The 23,615-nt window shown below is 41.1% G+C and overlaps 1 protein-coding gene across 1 annotated transcript in view; it reads right to left on the bottom strand.

The window, feature by feature from the left end:
• galt (galactose-1-phosphate uridylyltransferase) overlaps positions 1-23,615 on the bottom strand; it is a 249,190-nt gene that overhangs the window by 73,577 nt on the left and 151,998 nt on the right. Inside the window, exon 8 of the mRNA XM_039759657.1 lies at positions 9,273-9,405. Within this exon, the coding sequence (XP_039615591.1) occupies positions 9,273-9,405 (133 nt within the window). The remainder of the gene's footprint in view (positions 1-9,272; positions 9,406-23,615) is intronic.

Genomic DNA, 23,615 nt, shown 5'->3' on the forward strand with positions numbered 1-23,615 from the left:
TGAAACGAGACAAGACTTTTTGCCATGGATTTTTCATATTACGCCCTCCTGTCAACCATTTTCAACCACTCACATGTTAATCTCACCTCTCATTCGTGTGAATGCTTTTGACAGACACAGTTTCTGCTCTCTCAGCTCATATAAATTTTACAATTTTCCTCACTTTAAGTTCCTAATTAAAGAAGACGTATTATGTCCAAATCTTATTGAAGAATTTCATCACAAATGATGAAGTCAAATGAATTAACGCCAAAAATGACAATCGGTTACATGGCAAATTAGTGAAATGCGTATCAATAGACTATGCTGAAACAGTTGGTGGTGATCATGCGGAAGATAATATCATCAACTTACAATATCACAAAGAATATCTACAACCGTTAACACCATCTGGTCCTCCTCTGCATGAATTACTGTAGAAAGAAGGATGTATCCAAGAAAGGTAATGTAGTATATCTTCCGCGGATAACATTAAACACCAAAGGAGATCTTGATATGCCATTTGTATTAAAATGTTAACAGTTTCCTGTTAGAATAGCTTTTGCAAAAATAATTGACAAATCTCAGAGCCAAACATTCAAAAAAGTCATTTTATTTTTATTTATTTATTTATAGAGATAAAGAAATGAAGTTTAATGACGGGTAGTCGAAAGTTGCGTTGTCACGATGAAAGTCTACACACAGAATCAAAATTCAATGCGATATTGACGAACATTTAATTAAAAAATGTGTTTTTTTACTGAAGTTTTACAGTAAAAGTGTATGTTTAAAAAGTATGTGCGTGTTCATTTCAAAGCCAAGCAGAACAAAATTGTATTACGCAACGAATAACTCTAACGCAACATGAAACATAATTTACTTTCAAATTATTACATTTTACACTTTTTATAATATGGTTAATTGTTCGCTGTAATGTAAAATAGTATGCATATGTAACAATTCCCGTGAAAATTAAAATCTGTTTAAATTGCACAACCGCATCCCCATACGCGAGTGACAGAACTGCAAAGAGGCTAGCGTGTAGTGCAGGCACGGGGGTTACTGAGCAAAGTGAGCAGGCTTAAATGGTTCATGTTGCACATTGTCTAGTTTTATGAAGAGTGATTGAAATCTTTGTGTTCAGTCGGTTTAATTCTTTCAAGATTCCTGAATACATTTGACTTCATTCCTGGCAATGATTGACGTCTTTCATTTTAGCTTTAGTGTTGTCAGAGAATTACTGGCTTTCCACTCCACCAAACCACCCCCCACTCCATTACCCCGTTTTATTTACTTTGATTTCTTGTTCATGTCTTTTGGCTTGCTGTTTGGTATACTTTCTATCTGATTTTTAATTTAAAAATCAATGACTTCTTTCTTTAAGCACAGTCATTACAGGGCTGAGTCTGAAATTTCACAAATGTGCTAAAACAAGTGTAAGAATAATAACCAAATACACAACAAGCAAGGACAAACACGTCATCTTTTCGAAAGTGCACTGCTTTGATCCTGCTTACTACAGTAAATGCAAATTATGCCAAGGTCATATTGACAGAATATTCAATTTGTTAAGTTTTGAAATGTGTGACTAGCTGAGATATTGATAAAGAGTCTATGTTTAACCATCTTCTCAGTTTTATTCAGTTTACCCCATGCTCTATTACTCAATATATTGTACTAAGATAAATTACCCAATATCATAATCAGCAAGAAATGGCCTCCTAGGCAGTTTTAAGCATATAGGAAGTCAGTCTAGTTGCATTTATTTAGAAAATGGTTAAAATATTCCTGCTGCTACTTGACAACATTTGTTCGACTTCATTGAATTATAATTTACAGTATCTGTTGTCAGTCCCCCTGGTGCAGAAACATCAAAAGTGTAACAATGGTACACTACGGGGTACAATGACAAAGCTGACATAGGTCACTCAAAAAGCAATGGCAAAAAGCAATCACAGTAAATATCCAATTATATCAAATTAAAAATTAAACTAATTTAGTCATGAATTTGTATCAGAAAGAATAAGCAACAACCACAGAATACAAGTGACTGAGCCGCAGAATGGTCACAGGTCAAACTGCATGGTGTAAAACGAAGACAGAAACATTTTATGACAGGAAGAGGAAAAGGATCAGGAGAAAAAACATCAGTAAGCAAGCAAAGTTCATAATTGAGATTTCAAAAATAAGAGTGTCAAAACCATTAGATGAGAGCCAAACACAAAGTCAAAATGGTGTGCCAAATCTTTGTTACAAAAGTACAAAAACAAATTAAAATAATTGAATGAATGATGTTATCCGCAGTCTTAGACAGAGACATCACGTTAACAATGACCTTTCATCTTGTCACCTCAATGAGGTCACAGGATATGCACATTTTGGGTTGTAACCATGGTTACCTGTGAACAAATGGCAAACATACTATAGGTAAGCAAAATGACAACAAAAACAATAAAAAAATAAAAAAATGTTATAAAAGGGTCAAAACAAAAATCAATGTAAAATCTAATCCATATATTAAAAAATCCAAATAGGTAAGGAAAAACCTAGACAAACTGTGTGGAAAAAACAAAATATATTAAACTAGCCATTAAGCCCATTACAATAACGGGCGCTAGAACAGTAGTGCATAAACATTAGTATGAACAGTCTATATTAAATGGCAAGGGACCTTGTATGCTGCTGTAATATGCGTCACTGTATTGTGTGCCTTTAATTTTCTCTCTCAGTAATACTGGTTTGTATTTCCGTAAAATGCCTGTAATTTTGTATGACAGTAATACAGTGGAACCTCAGCTCACGACCATAATTCGTTCCAAAACTCTGGTTGTAACCCGATTTGGTCGTGAACCGAAGTAATTTCCCCCATAGGATTGTATGTAAATACAATTATTCCATTCCAGACCGTATGAACTGTATGTAAATATATATTTCTTTACGTTTTTAAGCACAAATATAGTTAATTATACCATAGAAAGCACAGCGTAATAGTAAACTAAATGTAAAAACATTGAATAACACTAAGAAAACCTTGAACAACTGAGAAAACTAAGACTGGAAGAGTTTGCGCTATAGCCTTACGATCCGCTCTCTTAAATCACCTTTTTTAATGAGTTTTAAGCACAGGGGAAAAAATGAACAGTTGAAAAATTAATAAACAACCAAGAAACAGTAACACTGCAACAATGCACACGCACACCTGTGTGTGTGTGAGTGTCCCGCGTGCGCCTGTGTGTGTGCGTGTGTGTGTGTGTGTCTGTGTGTGCGTGTGTGTGTGCGTGCACGTGCCTGTGTGTGCGTGTCTGTCTCTCATGCCCCTATGTGTGTGTCTGCACAGCGAATGCACAGGAAGAGACTGAACACGTGCCGTGTAACCCCGCGCATGCGCATTTCACCAGAAGACACACACACACGGACACCTGGACGCACACAGGGCTTTTATTAAAGAGGATAAGAGGTGGTGAGTGTGGCAGATGTTGATACGGAAATGGCTTTTGTGTTGCTTTAGAAGATCAATCTGTTGGGAAACCCAGTGAGGTGCACATATTATTTTTTTTTCTATTTCTTTAATTGACATGTTGTCGTCTCCTTTTACGTAGCCCTTTTAAGCCATTACAAGCAAAATACCTGTGCTTCGCAGCAGAGAAGTAGTGTGTTAAAGAAGTTATCAAAAAGAAAAGGAAACATTTTAAAAATAACGTAACATGACTGTCAATGTAATTGTTTTGTGACTGTTATGAGTGTTGCTGTCATCAAGGATTTGATTATCATTATTTCTTTCAATCAGGTTCATATTTGGAGTATGTGTTGTTCAAGTTACATTCCGTGCCTGTCAACCGTTGTAAAGATAACAGGTTTCATTCATCAAAGTGATCACTATCCAAATCGGTACTCGTGAATCTAAGATGTTTAACAGGCATTCCCGGTATTAAGTTGTGGATTTGCCTGCGAATATTTAGCGGCAGCGTGTCTATGAACGTAATTTAAACTTAAGCTTTTACACCTTGATTTCCTATTGATATGTCTACAAAGTCTTGTTCAGCGTCAGAGGGTTGTTCCTGTCCTACTGCATCAATAAACAGCTCGTCTTCCTCTTTATCTGAGACATCACACACTGCATGCACGGGTTTACCTTTCCCAGTCCTGCAAAGTCAGTTCACGTGAGCCGCTCAGAGTACATGCATCGAAGGTTCTCAGCTGTGCTTGTGCTATCTCGTGTGATCTTGCGATGTTCACCGCTTTATTTAATGTTAGCTCAGGCCCGGCACTTAAAAGTTTCTCTCGTACTTTTGCTGTGTTTGTGCCAAACACTATTCTATCCCTAACCATCTCATCTTCATTTGCATAAGCACAGTCCTTCACCAGCAATTTTAACTCCGTTACAAAGTGAGAAAAAGTCTCGTTTATACCCTGTGTCTTCTCATTAAACTTGCATCTCGCGAATATCGTATTTGTCGTAGGCATGACAAACGCCAGCGGCAGCCTATGAACTTAGTTTAAGCTTAAGGTTTACACTGTGCTTTGTTTCCGCAGTAGCTGCACTTGTGAATATGCTTGTATGCGTCACTCGCTTCGTATTCCTTTGCTGCCTTCTCAATTGTGTAATGCATTTTTTGAACTGGTTTCATTCATCGAAGTGTTCACTACCCAAATCGGTACTCGTGAATCTAAGATGTTTAACAGGCATTCCCGGTATTAAGTTGTGGATTTGCCTGCAAATATTTAGCGGCAGCGCCTCTATGAACGTAATTTAAACTTAAGCTTTTACACCTTGCTTTCCTATTGATATGTCTACAAAGGCTTGTTCAGATTCAGAGGGTTGTTCCTTTCTTACTGCATCAATAAACAGCTCGTCTTCCTCTTTATCTGAGACATCACACACTGCATGCACGGGTTTACCTTTCCCAGTCCTGCAAAGTCAGTTCACGTGAGCCGCTCAGAGTACATGCATCGAAGGTTCTCAGCTGTGCTTGTGTTATCTCATGCGATCTTGCGATGTCCAGGGCTTTATTTAATGTTAGCTCAGACCCGGCACTTAAAAGTTTCTCTTGCACGTTTGCTGAGTTTGTGCCAAACACTATTCTATCCCTGACCATCTCATCTTTGTTTGCATAAGCACAATCCTTCACCAGCGAATATTTTGTGGCAGCGTGTCTATTGGATAGCTGCTGACGGACGGCCTTATATGGGCAGGCACTTAATTATGTGGGAGGCGTGACGATGAGGGACGCAACTCCGCCTCACACGGCGACCGAGCTGCAGGCTATGGCCGTATATACAGTATGTACGTAAGTAGGTTCCAGTTATGACCGTTACACGTAGAATTTCAAAATGAAACCTGCCTAACTTTTGTAAGTAAGCTGTAAGGAATGATCCTGCCAAATTTCAGCCTTCTACCTACACGGGAAGTTGGAGAATTAGTGAGTGAGTCAGTCAGTCAGTCAGTCAATCACTGAGGGCTTTGCCTTTTATTAGTATAGATTTAAGTTTTAGTTTTATTCACTCGGGCTGTAAAAAGAGTGCTAAAAGCGTTAGCCCTGAATGTCACTTGGGCAACAATGCAGATGCGCCTCGTGTAATACCCAAGGATTACTTGAGCTGTAAAAGTGCCAACAGCGTTAGTGCTGAGAGTTAATTGGGCAACAGTATAGGCATGTCTTGCAAAAGTGTCAGGCTCGAGCGTTACCTGGGAAATGGTATAGATGCATCTTGCATAAGGCCAGAGGACTACCTGGGCTGTAAAAGTGCCAACAGCATTAGTGGCGAGTGTTACTTAGGCAATGGTATAGGCGTGTGTTGTGTATGCATCAGGCCAGAGTGATTCTCCTAGTCTTATAATGGCGTCTAAGAAACGTCTCTCATCAGCAGTGATGACAAAGTGAATCTGTTGGGGGTCTTCCCAGACTGTCTTAAGACTGCTGTTGTTAAACCCCTGCTCAAGAAAAATAATCTCAACTGCTCTGCTTTTGAAAATTTTATACCTATTTCTAACCTGCCTTTCTTAAGTAAAATCCTAGAAAAGTCAGTCAATACGCAGCTAAATAATCACCTGAATAAACATACTGTTCTTGACAAGTTTCAGTCAGGTTTTAGAACAAATCACAGTACAGAAACTGAACTTGTTAAAGTAGTAAATAACTTGTGGGTACACGCAGACAGAGGCTGTTTATCTGCTCTCATCCTGATCTGAGTGCTGCATTTGATACCATTGATCACAATATTCTCATAATTTTGCCTTAGTCAATGGGTGGGCCTCTCTGGCAGTGTCTTAAATTGCTTTGAGTCTTCTTTGTTTGTTGTGATAATTATACTTCAAAGACGTGTGATATTCTATATGGTGTTCCTCAAGGCTCTATCCTGGGTCTGCCACCCTTTATGATCTCCATGCTTCCATGAGGTCAGATTATCTCGGGACATAACGTGAGCGATCACAGCTCTGCTGAAGACACACAACTGTATTTATCAATAGCGCCTGATGACCCTGACTCACTTGATTTACTGACCCCCAATGTCTTACTCTTGTTTCTAAATGGATGATTAGTAATTTTCTCAAACTAAATAAGGAGAAAACAGTAATCTTAGTGATTGGTAAAAATGGATATAATGAGGTTATTAGAAATAAATTCAATCCATTAGGTTTGAAAGTCAAGACAGAGGTAAAGAATTTAGAGGTAATTATTGACTCTGACCTGAATTTTAAATCGCATATTAATCAGATTACTAAGACAGCATTTTTTCACTTAAGAAATATAGGAAAAATTAGATCCCTTATAACTTTGCAAGATGTTGAAAAATTAATTCACGCTTTTGTTTTCAGTCGACTAGATTACTGTAATGCACTCCTCTCAGGACCACCCAATAAAGACATCAATTGGTTACAATGAGTGCAGAATGCAGCTGCCAGAATCTTAACTAGGAAAAGAAAATCTGAGCACATCACACCATTCTTAGTGTCGTTACACTGGTTACCTGTGCCATTTAGAATTGACTTTAAAATACTGCTAATGGTTTACAAAGCCTTAAATAATTTCGCTCCACCCTATATTTCAGAATGTCTTTCACCTTACACTCCAAATTGTAACCTTAGATTTTCAAATGAGTGTCTGCTTATAATTCCAAGAGCTAAAAACTTAAAAGAAGTGGTGAGGTGGCCTTCTTCTGTTATGCACCTAAAATCTGGAATAGCTTACCGAAAGAAATTCGCCAGGGCAATATCATTGAGCACATTAAAAAACTGCTAAAAACTCATTATTTTAATATGGCTTTCTCATTGCTTCATTTTAGCTTAACCCTGATATTCTGTTTATGCATTGAATTATCTTTTTTTTTCATGGCTCCATAATCAGTACTAACCCATTTTTTCTCTGTTGTTCTTTCCCAGTTTTCTATGGTGGCGATCTGCACCACCGCCACCTGATCAGGGCACCATACACTCCTTACATTAATGGATGGAAGGCCAGATGTTGGCATGACCATCATCATCAATTTCTTTCACGTGAAGCCTGAAAACCATGAGGACTGACTGAGATCATTTATGTCAGGTACAATGCCCAGTGGGGTGCTGGGTGGTCTTGTGGCCTCGGAACCCCTGCAGATTTTTTTTTTTTTCTTCAGCCATCTGGAGTATTTTTTTTAAGGCCATCGGACCTTACTTTTATACTATGTTAATTAGTACTAGATAGCCGACGCCCACCGTAGCATACGGCAGTGTAAGAATAGGAACGGAAAATGGTGCATTGCCATCGTGAACCGTTTGTGTCAAGAAATAACCCAATTATAGGAACAGACAGTGACATTGTACAAAAACCCGTCGACAGAGAAGATACTGTTGTTCATTTTATAACAAAGGCTTAGGAAACAACCGCTGCAGTATAACAAAAATAGCAAGGTGTATGGGAGGCCGCAGGCAGCGTGAGGAAGGGTTTAGAAGAGGACGAATAAGAATCGAGAAATGCCGTGTTAGGCTGCGTGTGGGCGGGACCGGTTTTGAAGAGGAAGGAATGCAGTAGTCCGAAAGAGGAATAGGAATCGAGAAAAGCGGCATGGGGTGTATAGGAGGCCGCAGACAGCGTGGGGAAAGGTTTGGAAGAGGACGAATAGGAATCGAGAAATGCTGTGTCGGCTGTGTGTGGGCTGGAACAGTTTTGAAGTGGAAGCAGGACGAACCAGAACAGAAATATATATAAGAGATTGCCTAATGTTATTTTTATATTTTTTCTTTCTTCGTCTTTGAGCTATATACATCATTATGAAACTGTGCTATACAAAGAAATATTGTTGCTGTTTTCTTGAGGCAGTGAAACTGAAAATGATTCTGAAAGTGACACTCGCAGTACTCGCACATGTGCAGTGTGCTGTTCATATTATTATTACTGTATTTACGCGTGTACCACGCACACATTTTTTCTTGAAAAATAGCATTAGAAAATCAGGTGCGCGTCATACACGAGGAAATGCAATTCTGTAATGTTTACTTCTTCTGCTTGGGCTCGCCCGCTTTCTGGCTCGCTTGCTCACTCACTCTCTCTCTCTCTCTCTCTCTCTCTCTCTCTCGCTTGCTCGCGCAGTCGCACTCTCTCTCTCGCTCGCACAGTCGCACTCTCTCTCTCGCTTGCTTACACACTCACGCTCTCTCTCTCTCTCTCTCGCTTGCTTGCTCATGCAGTCGCACTCTCTTTCTCGCACACTCGCACTCTCTCTCTCTCTCTCTCACTTGCTCGCGCACTCATGCTCTCTCTCTTTCTAAATGCTTCCTATACAATCACAACGCGTGTTGTACACGGGGCAAAATGATTTTCGCGATTTTCATTGTAAAAATTAGGGTGAGCGTCTTACACGAGAGCGCATGGTACACGAGTAAATACGGTATTATTGCTATTATTTGTATCATTATTATACTTTTTACACTTCTGACTTTGTACTTTTAGTGCTTTGCACCTTTTACAGTAGAAATATATAAAAATGTCATTTTTTCCAGCCAAAAGAAAGCAATGCCTTTTGTTAACAAAAAATGTAACACTAAAAAGGTTAATGGCTAATGAAGAAAAAAACAATCAAACATTTATACTTACTCTACAAACACTTTTATCTCAGGTGACCCATAAATAACCTATATAGAGGCTCATATAATTATCTATACATTGGAGCAGCTGAATCTGCCTGAAAATCTGTAAGAAAATAGTAACCAAGAAAACTGATGCCCTGCATTAAAACACTAAAAATATGGGTTGACTGTTAATAGTTTCCACTGCACATATTTTAGTATGAAATCATATTTCATTTGTAAAACTTACTTTCTTTCTCTTTTCCTGTGAGGTCAGTCAAACGCAACACATGCCTTCTGGGTAGCAGTAATGTTTGGAAAGGCCACGTTGCCCAGTAAGGAACAACAACGATCCAGTCTTCATTCTCCACTACCATTCGTACCTGATAAAGGAATAAAGAAAAATCTAAAGTTTGGAAATACATGCAGTGCTTATTCCACATTTTTACCAGAGGATTAGCCCACCACACAAGCAGCCCATGTAGGAAACAGATATTTGTTATAAAAAAAATACATGCAATCCTGTTACCCTGGGTCCATTCAATATTATAATACAGATGATTATCATCTAAATCTCTATTAAACACAACTGCTTACTTAGGATTACATAAGAAGCCAGAGATTTTCCATCTACCATTTTTTGCACGCCCCTAAACTGCATAATACTGTATTGGTTTTCTGTTTGTCCTGCAAAATGACTGAACTCACAGCCTGAGGAACTCAGAGGAACTCATTAACTCAGACGTCAATGTCAGCAAAACCAAGGAGCTGCTCATAGACATCTGGTGGCAGAAGGCAGAACACACGGCCGTCTACATCAGAGAGGATTCTACAGAAAGTTTTGGAATTGCCATCTCCCATGAAATGAAGTGGGGACAACACATTTTGGCCATCATAAAAAGGCCCACCACTGCCTCATATGGTCTGAGAACAGCTTAAATTTATCCATCTGTCCTCATGAACTTCTAGAGATGTGCAGTAGAGTCCATCCTCACTGGCCGCAACACATCTTGGAAAAGCACCTGCTGGGCTTGAGAACGTAAAGCACTGCAGAGGGTGGTGAAGGTGGTGCAGAATATTACAGATAATGCTGGAGTGATATTGGCACAAGTCTCTGACCACTCTTGAGAGGCCCAGCCAAAGCACAGACTTAAACCCCATAGAACATCAGTAAAGAGACCTGAAGAGGGCAGCTTACAGGCACTTCCCATTTAATCTCATGGAGTTTGAGAGGATCTGCCAGGAAGAATAGGATGTCACATACGAGTGCATGGGGGGCAGTTTACAGGCTCAAATAATGCTATTCATCAGCCAGACCAGGGGTTAGCACTCTCACCTGATCCTCTCTCCTCTTGTTCCTCTGCACTTCTGGCAAACCCTAATGACATCACTTCCGGTGCCCAGAATTCACCTTCCTGCCACTTCAGTTCCTGTTCCGGCCACCCTGACTCCACCATACTTATAGAGCAGACTCACCCTGTTAGATCAGTTCAGTTGTGAACTCTGATCTGTAAAGACGTGCTTTTTTTATTTTGCAGATTTTTTCAGTATATGGGGTGGCCATCCCCAAACCTTTTATCTTGTCTGTTGCTTTATTTTTTATACCTCAAAGATAAACTGCTTAAATCCAGTTGTGCAAAGCTGGTAGAGTCTTACCCAAGAAGACTTGAAGCTGGAATTGCCACCAAAGGGGCTTCTACAAAGTACTGAATTAAGGGTCTGAATACTTCTATGAAGGAGGGATTTCAGATTTTGATTTTTAATAAAATTGCAAACCTTTCCTAAAAACATGTACTCATTTTGTCATCATGGGTTATTGAGTGCAGACAAAAATGGCACATTTTTCCATTTAAAATTAAATTTATAAAACAATAAAATGTGCAGAAAGCGAAGGGGTCTGAATAGCCTCTGAATCTACCGTACATTACAAGTCTGTTAAATGTGGGAAGAAATCTATCCAGCCATGGGAATAAAAAAGCAGACTTGGCCATAAATCAAATCCAGTGACCACAGTGAGCTTGCCAGGAATCAAACCGAAGCCCCGAGAGCTGTGAGACCACAGTGCTTGAACAGTCATCTACTGCCTACTACTGTCACAATACTAAAATCTCAAACTTGGATACGATACTAAGAAAAGTATTGAAATTCATTACCATTTTGGATAATCAACATAGTAAGTAACTTAAGTCAATAAAAAATGCTATTTAACTAAATTGTAATTCTGCATATATTAAAGTCTTTACAGTGACAAAAATAATAGAAATTTTAGTCATTAAATGCACTCTTTTCTAAAAGTTAACAGTAAAGTTCTGTAAAGAATAAAAAGTTTAAATCCATCCATCCATTATCCAACCTGCTATATCCTAACTACAGGGTCACGTGAAGTCTGCTGGAGCCAATCCCAGTCAACACAGGGCACAAGGCAGGAAACAAACTTGCTGACATTGTGGTCAGCAACACAGGAGCGCCACAGAGGACTGTACTTTCTCCGGTCCTGTTCAATCTACAGTATATACATCAGACTTCCAATACGACCCAGAGTCCTGCCACGTGCAAAAGTTTGATGATGACACTGCTATTGTGGGCTGCATCAGGAGCGGGCAGGAGGAGGAGTACAGGAACTAATCAAAGACTTTGTTAAATGGTGCGACTCAAACCACTTACACCTGAACACCAGCAAGACCAAGGAGCTGGTGGTGGATTTTAGGAGGCCCAGGCCCCTCATGGACCCTGTGATCATCAGAGGTGACTGTACAGAGGGTGCAGACCTAGAAATACCTGGGAGAGCAGCTGGATGACAAATTGGACTGGACTGCCAATACTGATGCTCTATGTAAGAAAGGTCAGAGCAGACTATACTTTCTTAGAAGGCGGGCGTCCTTCAACATCTGCAATAAGATGCTGCAGATGTTATACCAGACAGTTGCGTAGAGTACCCTCTTCTACGTGGTGGTGTGCTGGGGAGGCAGCATAAAGATGAAAGATGCCTCACATCTGGACAAACTTGTTAAAAAGGCAGGCTGTATTGTAGGAGTAAAGTTGGACAGTTTAACATCTGTGGCAGAGCGACGGGCACTAAGCAAACTCCTGTCAATCATGAAGAATCCACTGCATCCACTGAACAGTGTCATCTCCAGACAGAGGAGTAGCTTCAGTGACAGACTGCTGTCACCGTCCTGCTCCACTGACAGACTGAGGAGATCGCTCCTCTCTCACACTATGTGACTCTTCAATTCCACCCGGGGGAGTAAATGCTAACATTACTCAAAGTTATTGTCTGCTTTTACATGCATTTTTATTACTATTTAATTTAATATTGTTTTTTTGTATCAGTATGCTGCTGCTGGATTATGTGAATTTCCTCTTGGGATTTATAAAGTATCTATCTATCTATCTATCTATCTATCTATCTATCTATCTATCTATCTATCAAACCCTGGGCAGGGTGCCAGCCCACCGCAGGACGCGCACACTCACCCATACACCAAGCACACACTAGGGGCAATTTAGAATTGCCAATGCACCTAACCTGCATGTCTTTGGACTGTGGGAGGAAACTGGAGCACCAGGAGAAAACCCACACAGACACGAGGAGAACATGCAAACTCCACACAGGGAGGATCCTGGAAGCCAACCCAGGTCTCCCACTGTGCCGCCCTCTTGTGAATTCACTTAAATTGAATTTCTTTTTTAAGATTTCTTCATTGTTCCTCTGAATTGCTTCATTTCTTTCCTTAAATAACAGCCAAACAGAAATTAAATGTGAAGTGAGAGAGCCAACAGAAGGCCAACTAAGTCAGGGCCTCAAACTCCAAGCAGTTGCCTAATTAAACGCCATTTCTTGTTGTTAATTAAACCCATTCTTTAATTACATGGCTTGTTGCTGCTCTCTCCAACCCGTTATATCCTAACTACAGGGTCACGGGTAGTCTGCTGGAGCCAATCCTAGCCAACACAGGGCGCAAGGCAGGAAACATACCCCAGGCAGGGCGCCAGCCCACCGCAGGGCAAAAGTTTAAATCCGGTGAATTTTTTTTTTACATCGATGAAGACATATATAGTTACTGAGGTTAGTGACAATCGCAGCACACAGGTGAATTTTTAAATGCTGTACTAACAGACGAGAAAGACGAGACATGGTGTAAGATTTGAATTCTCCAAGTTGATGATTAAGCTGACTCTTCCTGCTTCACATTCAAGGATTGAGGTCATAGCTTGCAGCGTAGGTTTAGTTGTGGCCAATAGTACTGCATCGCCGGAACACACCAGTCACCTTAACGATCCGACATTTCAAGTCCCTTTTCACGTCACCATCACTTGATATGACACTGCGAAGATATGTGAATTCATCAGCCTTGTTGATTACATGCTGTCTGATAGTTATTTGCACCTTGAATTTAAAGTTAACCAGTATGACCATTGATTTGTCTGAGCTATTGATTAAGCTGACTCTCCCTGCCTCACATTCAAGGTTCTCGGTCAGAGCTTGTAGTGCAGGTTTAAGGTTTCTTTATTTAGTCGTGTTTACACAAGAAAACATGAAATTTGCCTTCTCAGTTGCATCTAATAACAGACAGAATGAGATAAAACAGACAAATAGAAACAAGGAAGGTTAAGGTAAGGCAGTTAGATAATACATATTTACTCCAAAAAAAAAAAAGAGGTTACAGGATATATATCAAAAACCTTAATCATTATCTCCGATATTTCTTATTGAAGATTTAGATGTAGCCAATAGTACTATGTCATTGCCGAAATCAAGATCTGTGAGTCACAAGTCATTATATAGTAAACTACCTGTCCCCTGTGGCTCTGCCAATGTAGTAGTGAAATGGGACAAACTTTAAAAATCAATATAAAAAAAATATAAAAAATGTAATTCAGGTGAAGTGGAAGGTAGGCACACGCCAACATCAAAAGTTGGCACTGTATCTGGTCGTGCTCAGCTTTAATGGGAAAATGTGCCCCATATGGGAAGAAAAGCATGTGGCAATCAGCAGCTACCCTCTAAAACAGGGGTCGCCAACCCCGGTCCTGCAGGACCACTGTGACTGCAGGTTTTCATTCTAACCCTTTTCTCAATGAGTGACCTGTTTTTGCTGCTAATTAACTTCATTTGAATTAATTTTAATGTATTTGTTCTTGAAGACTCAGAACCCTTAATTGTTTCTTTTTCCTTAATTAGCAGCCAAACAATAATGAGATTTAAATGAGCCAAAACAACTGGTGTTCTTCATACAATATCTGAAAATAAAGAAAGGTGAAGCTCTCAGGAATGTTGGTCTGCGAAGGTCTTCAAAACATTTCAACGGTGCTCTTAAAAAAGAGAAAATCAGCAATTAGGGTTAGGGTACATCGGAAATGTCTGCTATTGCACAACAAGAGCAGCAACAAGCCATGAAATTAAAGAATGGGTTTAATTAACAACAAGAAATGGAGTTTAATTAGGCAACTGGTTGGAGTGAAAACTGGTTGGAGTTTGAGGCCCTGACTTAGTTGGTCTTCTTTTGGCTCCCTCACTTCACATTTAATTTCTGTTTGGGTGCCATTTAAGGAAAGAAATGAAGCAATTCATAGGAACAATGAAGAAATCTTTAAAAAGCAATTCAATTTAAGTGAATTCACAAGAGGACGGCACGGTGGCACAGTGGATAGCGCTGCTGCCTCACAGTAAAGACACCTGGGTTTGCTTCCCGGGTCCTCCCTGTGTGGAGTTTGTATGTTCTCCCCGTGTCTGTGTGGGTTTCCTCCAGGTACTCTGGTTTACTCCCACAGTCCAAAGACATGCAGGTTAGGTGCATTGGCGATTCTAGTGTGTGCTTGGTGTGTGGGCGTGTGTGTGCCCTGCGGTGGGCTGGCGCTCTGTTTCCTGCCTTGCGCCCTGTGTTGGCTGGGATTGGCTCCAGCAGACTACCCGTGACCCTGTAGCTAGGATATAGCAGGTTGGATAATGGATGGATGAATTCACAAGAAGTTAATTAGCAGCACAAACAGGACACTCACTAAAAAAAAAGGGTTAGAATGAAAACCTGCAGCCACGGTAGTCCTCCAGGACTGAAGTTTGAGACCAGTGCTCTAAAACACACGTAGCTCCGATCTCTCTCTCAAAAACGTCAAACGTTACTCCTTAATAATTTGTAGGTGATAATGTCTGCTGAACAAACAGGTATCGCTAGCTAAGCGGAGGCGAGGTGCACTCCAACACGTGACGAGAGGTAGAGTGACTCGAACAGAGGCTGGTGCGAGAGTGAGGAGGGCCACGCAGCCTGTCTCTCAGCTTTGTGCAAATAAATCTGTACCTCACGCAAACTATGATACTTAGTGCCATGAGAGAGGTCGCAAAATCAACCGGATTGTTCAAGCAAATTATAGAAAAACACCCGATCTACATCTGTTATGTAGGCAATAATGGCCTCTGCATTTTCCCAGTTCCACATGCCATATCGATTTATCCCTGATAATTTCTGACACGTTTGAAATTTTTCAAATGAAGCCAATAAAGTTGTACTCCACATCCATCGTATCCTTTGTAGGTGTCACACGGTGTCTACACAACACTAATATGTCAGTTCACATGGTTTATGTTATCTGAATTGGTCTCTGTGAAGGGACCTCCAACCAGAAAACTTTTTCCTTTTTAAAAGAGTCTGGCTGGCTTTCGACTGCTTATGGTCATTCTTTTTCTGGAAAATAAATTTCTACCCCAATCCTAATACCCAACAGTGTGATCAACTAATATGCTCACAAGGACGACCAAAACCATTCACAAAGATTCTATTTTCAGTTACTCCCGCGCATTTGCCTTCTGGCAGATGTCTTAGCGTCTACTTTGGAATAAAGCTTACGCCTCTGACACAACCTAAATCACAAAGACTAAAAGCTTTGTCAACCATATGTGTCCAAAATGCATTATGCACTATATTGTGTAATGGACATTTCACATTTCCTTTGGCTGAAAAGGCTTTCTTAAACCCATTTTTCAATAAGGGCCACATTTTTGTGACAATCTTGCAATTGTCCTTCTTGAAACTTGTTAAGCTCATCAGCCAGATTGTTTGGAGTTCACCTGCTGTTTTTCAGAGAACTGATTTTCTGAAGGCTCTTTCAGCAAGACCTTTTACTTTATCTCCCGCAGCGCTGTAAGATTAATTTCCGTATATCTGCCCAGACCGTACACATTGAGCCCTTAAGGTTCCCTGTAATCTTTTTTTCAGACACCATTCAAAATCCTATAAAGCTTCAGATGTAACTAAGATTAAATTACCATATTTGTCCATTTGCGTTGTGACTAAACAGGCATCTCTGCACTACTGAAGCTATTCTGTACTTGCCTATTAAGTCTTTTTTTTTATTATATTAGGGTTGTTCCAAAATCAATTCCTCCAGTTTAATTTTTGATTTAGAAGTCTAGACATACTATGACGCTAACACTGAAAGAAAGGCATGTTATATTTGAACTTGCTCTCAGAGTTCTACAAACTTATCCCAGATGGTAAAATTGGAACCAACATAACCTTAAATCGAATAAGTGAGTTAGAAACTACACAAATCTACTCAAGAGGCCAGCGAGGCGGTTCAGTCCAGGGACGGCTCAAGTGGGTGCAGGATTTTACTCTGACAAAGACTTATTTTGAATTGTAACTCCTCTTTTAATTAAGCATAGACATATTTACGAAATTAGAATGACAAAATAATAATGGATAGATAGATAGATAGATAGATAGATAGATAGATAGATAGATAGATAGATAGATAGATAGATAGATAGATAGATAGATAGATACAGTAGATACTTTATTAATCCCAAGGGGAAATTCACATAATCCAGCAGCAGTATACTGATACAAAGAAACAATATTAAATTAAATAGTAATAAAAATGAAAAGAATTAAAATAAAATTAATGTTCGCATTTACTCCCCCGGGTGGAATTGAAGAGTCGCATAGTGTAGGGTAGGAACGATCTCCTCAGTCTGTCAGTGGAACAGGACAGTGACATAAGTCTGTCACTGAAGCTACTCCTCTGCCTGGAGATGACACTGTTAAATGGATGCAGTGGATTCTTCATGATTGACAGGAGTTTGCTTAGTGCCCGTCGCTCTGCCACAGATGTTAAACTGTCCAACTTTAATCCTACAATAGAGCCTGCCTTCTTAACAAGTTTGTCCAGGCGTGAGGCGTCTTTCATCTTTATGCTGCCACCCCAGCACACCACCGCGTAGAAGAGGGCACTCGCCACAACCGTCTAGTAGAACATCTGCAGCATCTTACTGCAGATGTTGAAGGATGCCAACCTTCTCAGAAAGTATAGTCTGCTCTGACCTTTCTTACATAGAGCATCAGTATTGGCAGTCCAGTCCAATTTATCATCCAGCTGCACTCCCAGATATTTATAGGTCTGCACCCTATAAATCAAAAATTAAACTGGAGGAATTGATTTTGGAACAACCCTAATATAATAAAAAAAAAGACTTAATAGGCAAGTACAGAATAGCTTCACTAGTGCAGAGATGCCTGTTTAGTCACAACGCAAATGGACAAATATGGTAATTTAATCTTAGTTGTTAGATTTTGAAGTGACGTTGTTGTTTAGGCAGCTACCTTCTAGTGCTTTCACAGGTAGAAATAAAGAAAAATAAATAATAATAATAATAATAATAATAAATTGTATTCATATAGCTCCTTTCCCATGCTCAAGGCAAAATGTTATAGAAATACAGTTAGGCCCATAAATATTTGGACAGAGACCACTTTTTTCTCATTTTGGTTCTGTACATTACCACAATGAATTTTAAATGAAACAACTCCGATGCAGTTGAAGTGCAGACGTTCAGCTTTAATTCAGTGGGTTGAACAAAACGATTGCATAAAATGTGAGGCAACTAAAGCATTTTTAACACAATCCCTTCATTTCAGGGGCTCAAAAGTAATTGGACAATTGACTCAAAGGCTATTTCATGGGCAGGTGTGTTCAAGTCCGTCGTTATGTCTTATCAATTAAGCAGATAAAAGGCCTGGAGTTGATTTGAGGTGTGGTGCTTGCATGTGGAAGATTTTGCTGTGAACAGACAACATGCGGTCAAAGGAGCTCTCCATGCAGGTGAAAGAAGCCATCCTTAAGCTGCGAAACAGAAAAAAACCATCCGAGAAATTGCTACAATATTACAGTGGCAAAATCTACAGTTTGGTACATCCTGAGAAAGAAAGCAAGCACTGGTGAACTCAGCAACGCAAAAGACCTGGACGCCCACGGAAGACAACAGTGGTGGATGATCGCAGAATCATTTCCATGGTGAAGAGAAACCCCTTCACAACAGCCCACCAAGTGAACAACACTCTCCAGGGGTGGCGATCGATATCCAAGTCTACCATAAAGAGAAGACTGCATGAAAGTAAATACAGAGGGTGCACTGCAAGGTGCAAGCCACTCATAAGCCTCAAGAATAGAAAGGCTAGATTGGACTTTGCTAAAGAACATCTAAAAAAGCCAGCACAGTTCTGGAAAAACATTCTTTGGACAGATGAAACCAAGATCAACCTCTACCAGAATGATGGCAAGAAAAAAGTATGGAGAAGGCGTGGAACAGCTCATTATCCAAAGCATAGCACATCATCTGTAAAACACGGTGGAGTCAGGCAGTGTGATGGCTGCCAGTGGCACTGGGACACTAGTGTTTATTGATGATGTGACACAGGACAGAAGCAGCCGAATGAATTCTGAGGTGTTCAGAGACATACTGTCTGCTCAAATCCAGCTAAATGCAGTCAAATTGATTGGGCGGCGTTTCATGATACAGATGGACAATGACCCAAAACATACAGCCAAAGCAACCCAGGAGTTTATTAAAGCAAAGAAGTGGAAAATTCTTGAATGGCCAAGTCAGTCACCTGATCTTAACCCAATTGAGCAGGCATTTCACTTGTTGAAGACTAAACTTCAGACAGAAAGGCCCACAAACAAACAGCAACTGAAAGTAAAGCTGCTGCAGTAAAGGCCTGGCAGAGCCTTAAATGGGAGGAACCCAGCATCTGGTGATGTCCATGACTTCAAGACTTCAGGCTGGCATTGCCAGCAAAGGGTTTTCAACCAAGTATTAGAAATGAACATTTTATTTCCAGTTATTTAATTTGTCCAATTACTTTTGAGCCCCTGAAAGAAGAAGGGACTGTGTTAAAAAAATGCTTTAGTTGCCTCACATTTTTATGCAATCTTTTGTTCAACCCACTGAATTAAAGCTGAAAGTCTGCACTTCAACTGCATCTGAGTTGTTTCATTTAAAATTCATTGTGGTAATGTACAGAACCAAAATTAGAAAAAAGTTGTCTCTGTCCAAATATTTATGGACCTAACTGTAGCTGCTTCTCTTTAGCACTTGGTGCCTGTGTCCACACTTCTTCCGTTATCATTATTATTTTTGACAATTTTGAGTTAAACGTCTATGAAAAAAGAAATGAAATAAAAAGAACATATTTCACATTTGGATAAGAAAAGGACAAAGCAGGTTAACTGTATGAGGAATTTAATTAGAAACATTTTTTAAATAGTATCAGTTTACAAAGAACAGACATGGGTGCAAATGACAGGAGCAGCAACTTCACTGTCACCTTTGTTTTTAGGATCATTAGCAAACAGGTAATTTAAGAAAAAGACTTTTTAAAAGAAGTACAGTAATCCCTCGCTATATCGTGCTTCGACTTTCGCGGCTTCACTCTTTCGTGGATTTTATATGTAAGCATATTGCAGAAGACAGCCTGGCTACAGACAGAAACACATACCCAGAATGTCCAGAACACACAAGTTTATTTCTTTAAACTGTCCCGCACACAACACAGTGCTCCAATAAGCAAACTTTCTTTCCTTTCGCCGCCACTACTCCTCTCTTCCCAAGCTTCATCCTCCTCCTCCCGACTCTGGCTTCTGAATGGAGTGAGGTGTTCTCCTTTATAGTACACCTGGAAGTGCTCCAGGTGCCTCATGATTAACCTCCAGCAGCACTTCCGGGTGTGGCGGAAGCGCTGCATAGGAACCCCGCTCCTCTTCTGACAGCACTTCCGGGTGTGGCGGAACTGCTATATGTCCAGACTCTGGAGCTGTCCAGGTGCCCCCTGGAGATGACCACGGCCACCCAGCAGGTTGAGCTTCTGAGCTCCAAATCCGTGGCCCTGATGTAAACCCACGGGGCTGCCCTCTCATGTCCCAGGGGAGGTACTCCTGGTAATACGCCCATTCCCCCGGTCTTTTCTTATAAAGGGCATCCCATCTGGGCAGCATCCCCGGCCATCCATCACAATATATAAAAACTGTATATATCGTGGATTTTTCTCTGGTTCACAGATTTCTGTGGACAATGGGTCTTTTTATTTCTGGTACATGCTTCCTCAGTTGGTTTGCCCGGGTTGATTTCATACAAGGGACGCTATTGGTGGATGGCTAGGAAGCTACCCAATTAGAGCACGCGTTTAAGTTCCTGGGTGCTGATTGGCTCAGTGACGGAGAGCAGCAATCGATCCCACTCTGCGTTAGCCAGCATCTTGTCTTGCTCATTCAGCATCAACGTGTTTCGCTGTGTAAAGAGTTAACTTTTGTGCTCTTTTGTGTTTATCTTTGTGTGTAGTCAAGCTCTTCATTATGTCTCCAAAACGATCTGCTCCTGCTACTGTTTTTACTTCGTGGATTTTCACCTTTCGTGGGGGGTTCTGGAACGCAAACCCCGTGATCGAGGACGGATCACTGTAAAACCATTAAATCGTAAAAGAAGAAAAATGTAGTTAAACGTGTAATATTTCTTTAAACTATAAACTAACCCTGCTGTTCTGGACTGACAAAATAAAGGTTGAAAAGGAGCAAATTACTGGCATGCTTAATTAATATAAAAATTCAGTTAATATCAAGAATTGGTTGGAACAAAAACCTGCACCCACTTTGGCCCTTCATGGATTGAATTGGATAGTTAAAACAACTCAAAATTTTACAGTTAGAATAGTGCCTTAAATCTATATATATAATTCACTAAGGCAAGACGACCATGGAAAGCACGCCGGAAGGGGCGTGAATTCAGTAAGCCGCCGACAAGTTAGACACCTATGGCGCACGCAGGAAGGAGCCACGCCCACCAACTCCAAGACCATTGGATACGACGACAACTCGCACAGCCACGCCCACCAACTCAGACGCGACGACACAGAAAAAATAGCGTCATTTATATTCGTCTGTCGTAGAGGCAACATGCAGCTCCACCCCACGCTGACTGTTAATAGAGGCATGTTTCTCGCGGAGGTGAATCGCCATATGCAGTGTGTAAAACGGTTTGCGAGGGGTATCCCATGGGATCCTTAAAACATTCCTTTACAACTGAGGTTAAAACACAATAAAGTAAGCAGTCTTTAAAAAACGAGTTTTCGGTTACGACGCACGACCGCGTGCACCCTGGCAAACTGTTTTACACGCTACATACAGCAATTCGCATCCGCGACAAACATGCGTCTTCTTATATGCTCCTGCACTTTGTACACACCCCCCTCCCACCTCGCTGCTACCGTGGTCGGGTGTCTTGGTGGATTATATATAGAAAGGCAGCCAAAACCGCACAGAGCAATGAAAAGTCTATGTGAGTCACAGGTGCATCTGGACTGTACAAAGACGAAAACGACTCGAGTGACGAGTTGGAGGTGGGCACATGAGCAAGCAGTGCATACTGAACGAGAAATCAGCAGACTAGCATGACGGAGGGAGCGGAGTGGATGTCCTTCTCCTCTCCTCCCGTTCCACCCTCCACGCCACACGGACGATTGTGTGTTGGTTCGTTCCGCGCATTGCTTAAAACCCAATGAAGGAAGCAGTCTTTAAAAACCAATAAGCCCTGTGCCTCTGTTTCATTACTGTCTCACCTGCTTCACCAATGCAGGCCCCGCAACAGGGCAGCCAACCGGGTAACCAAAGTCTTTGGGTTCAGGGGGGAGTATGGTTACAAAGCTGAAACTTAAAGGAATTGACGGAAGGGCACCACCAGGTGTGAAGACTTTCGCTTCATTTGACTCAACACAGGAAACCTCACCCGCCCGGACACGGACAGGATTGACAGATTGATAGCTCTTTCTCGATTCTGTGTGTGGTGGTGCATGGCAGTTCTTAGTTGGTGGAGCGATTTGGCTGGTTATGTCCGAAAACGAACGAGACTCCCACCTGCCAAATAGTTACATGACCCAACAGCGGTCGGCGTCCAAATTCTTAAAGGGATAAGTGGCTTTCAGCCACGTGAGATTGAGCATTAACAGGTCTGTGATGCACTTGTATGTCCGGTACTGCACGCGCGCTACACTGAATGGATCAACGTGTGTCTACCTGACGCGGGGAGCTGTGCGTAAGCCGTTAAACCCCATTCGTGATGGAGACCTTGGCTTGCAATTGTTACCCACGAACGAGAAATTCCCAGTACGTGAGGGTCATACGCTCGCACTGATTACGTCCCTACCCTCTGTAAACCCCATGGTCGGGTGACTTGGTGGATTATATATAAAAAAGCAGCCGGAACCGCAAAGAACAATGAAAAATCAACGTGGAAACCGACTGAGGCAGTGTTTGGAAAATTAACAGCCAACGTGACTCACAGGTGCGTGTGGACTGTACACAGACGAAAGCGACTCAGGTAGGGAGTTGGGGGCGGGCACATAAGCGGGCAGTGCGTACTGAACGAGTGCCGTTCAACCCCGTCCTTCACTTTGGAAGGAGAAGGCGCGACGGCGCTCCTCCGGTTTTCAGTCACGGACAATTGTATGTTGGTTCGTAGCGTGCATTGTTGCAATGTTACTTTTCTAGGGCAGCAGTAGCTCAGTCGGTAGAGCGGGTTGTCCCGCAATCGGAGGGTCGCAGGTTCGATCCTGGCTCCCGGCATGAGAATGCAGCTGTTGTGTCCTTGGGCAAGACACTTAACCTACCTTGCCGCCTGGTGGTGGTCGGAAGGATTGGTGGCGCCAGTGTTCGGCAGCCTCTCCTCTGTCAGTGCGCCCCAGGGCAGCTGTGGCTACAAAGTAGCTTATCATCACCAGCGTGTGAATGACTGTTGTGTTGTGAAGCGCCTAGGGGGGTTCTTGAACTCTAGTAGGCGCTATATCAAATACAGGCCATTTCTTGGTGGTTTATTAAATTACAGATTTTTCAAATGTTTATTTTTTCCTCTGTGCTTAAAAATCATTTAAAAAGCGGCCTGATTATGCGGCGTGTTGGCTAGTAAGAAATATTTTTAGTCATTAGACAACCTAGGAAAACTTTTGCAAATACAATTCACATTAAACAAAAATAACTTTGTACTTAAGACCTCGATTTTTCATTTACCCTTTAAACACCTTTCAGTTACTCTGTCCCTGATGGGATGCGTCAGCAAAAAGTTATAATTGGATATCTGATCTGTGTTTAACGATTTAATCATCCAAAAACAAAAAAATAATGTCAACTTGTGGGATACTTAATTGCTCTACAAATGAAAAAGATGTAACTGTTGTAACTTTTATTTGAACCAAATCAGGTGACTTTGATTGCTTATGCTTCCTAACTGGATACATTGATATTCCTGAAGCTTACTTGACTTGGTGTTGTA

This window comes from Polypterus senegalus, chromosome 7, assembly GCF_016835505.1.
Source record: "Polypterus senegalus isolate Bchr_013 chromosome 7, ASM1683550v1, whole genome shotgun sequence".
Taxonomy (NCBI): Eukaryota; Metazoa; Chordata; class Cladistia; order Polypteriformes; family Polypteridae; genus Polypterus; species Polypterus senegalus.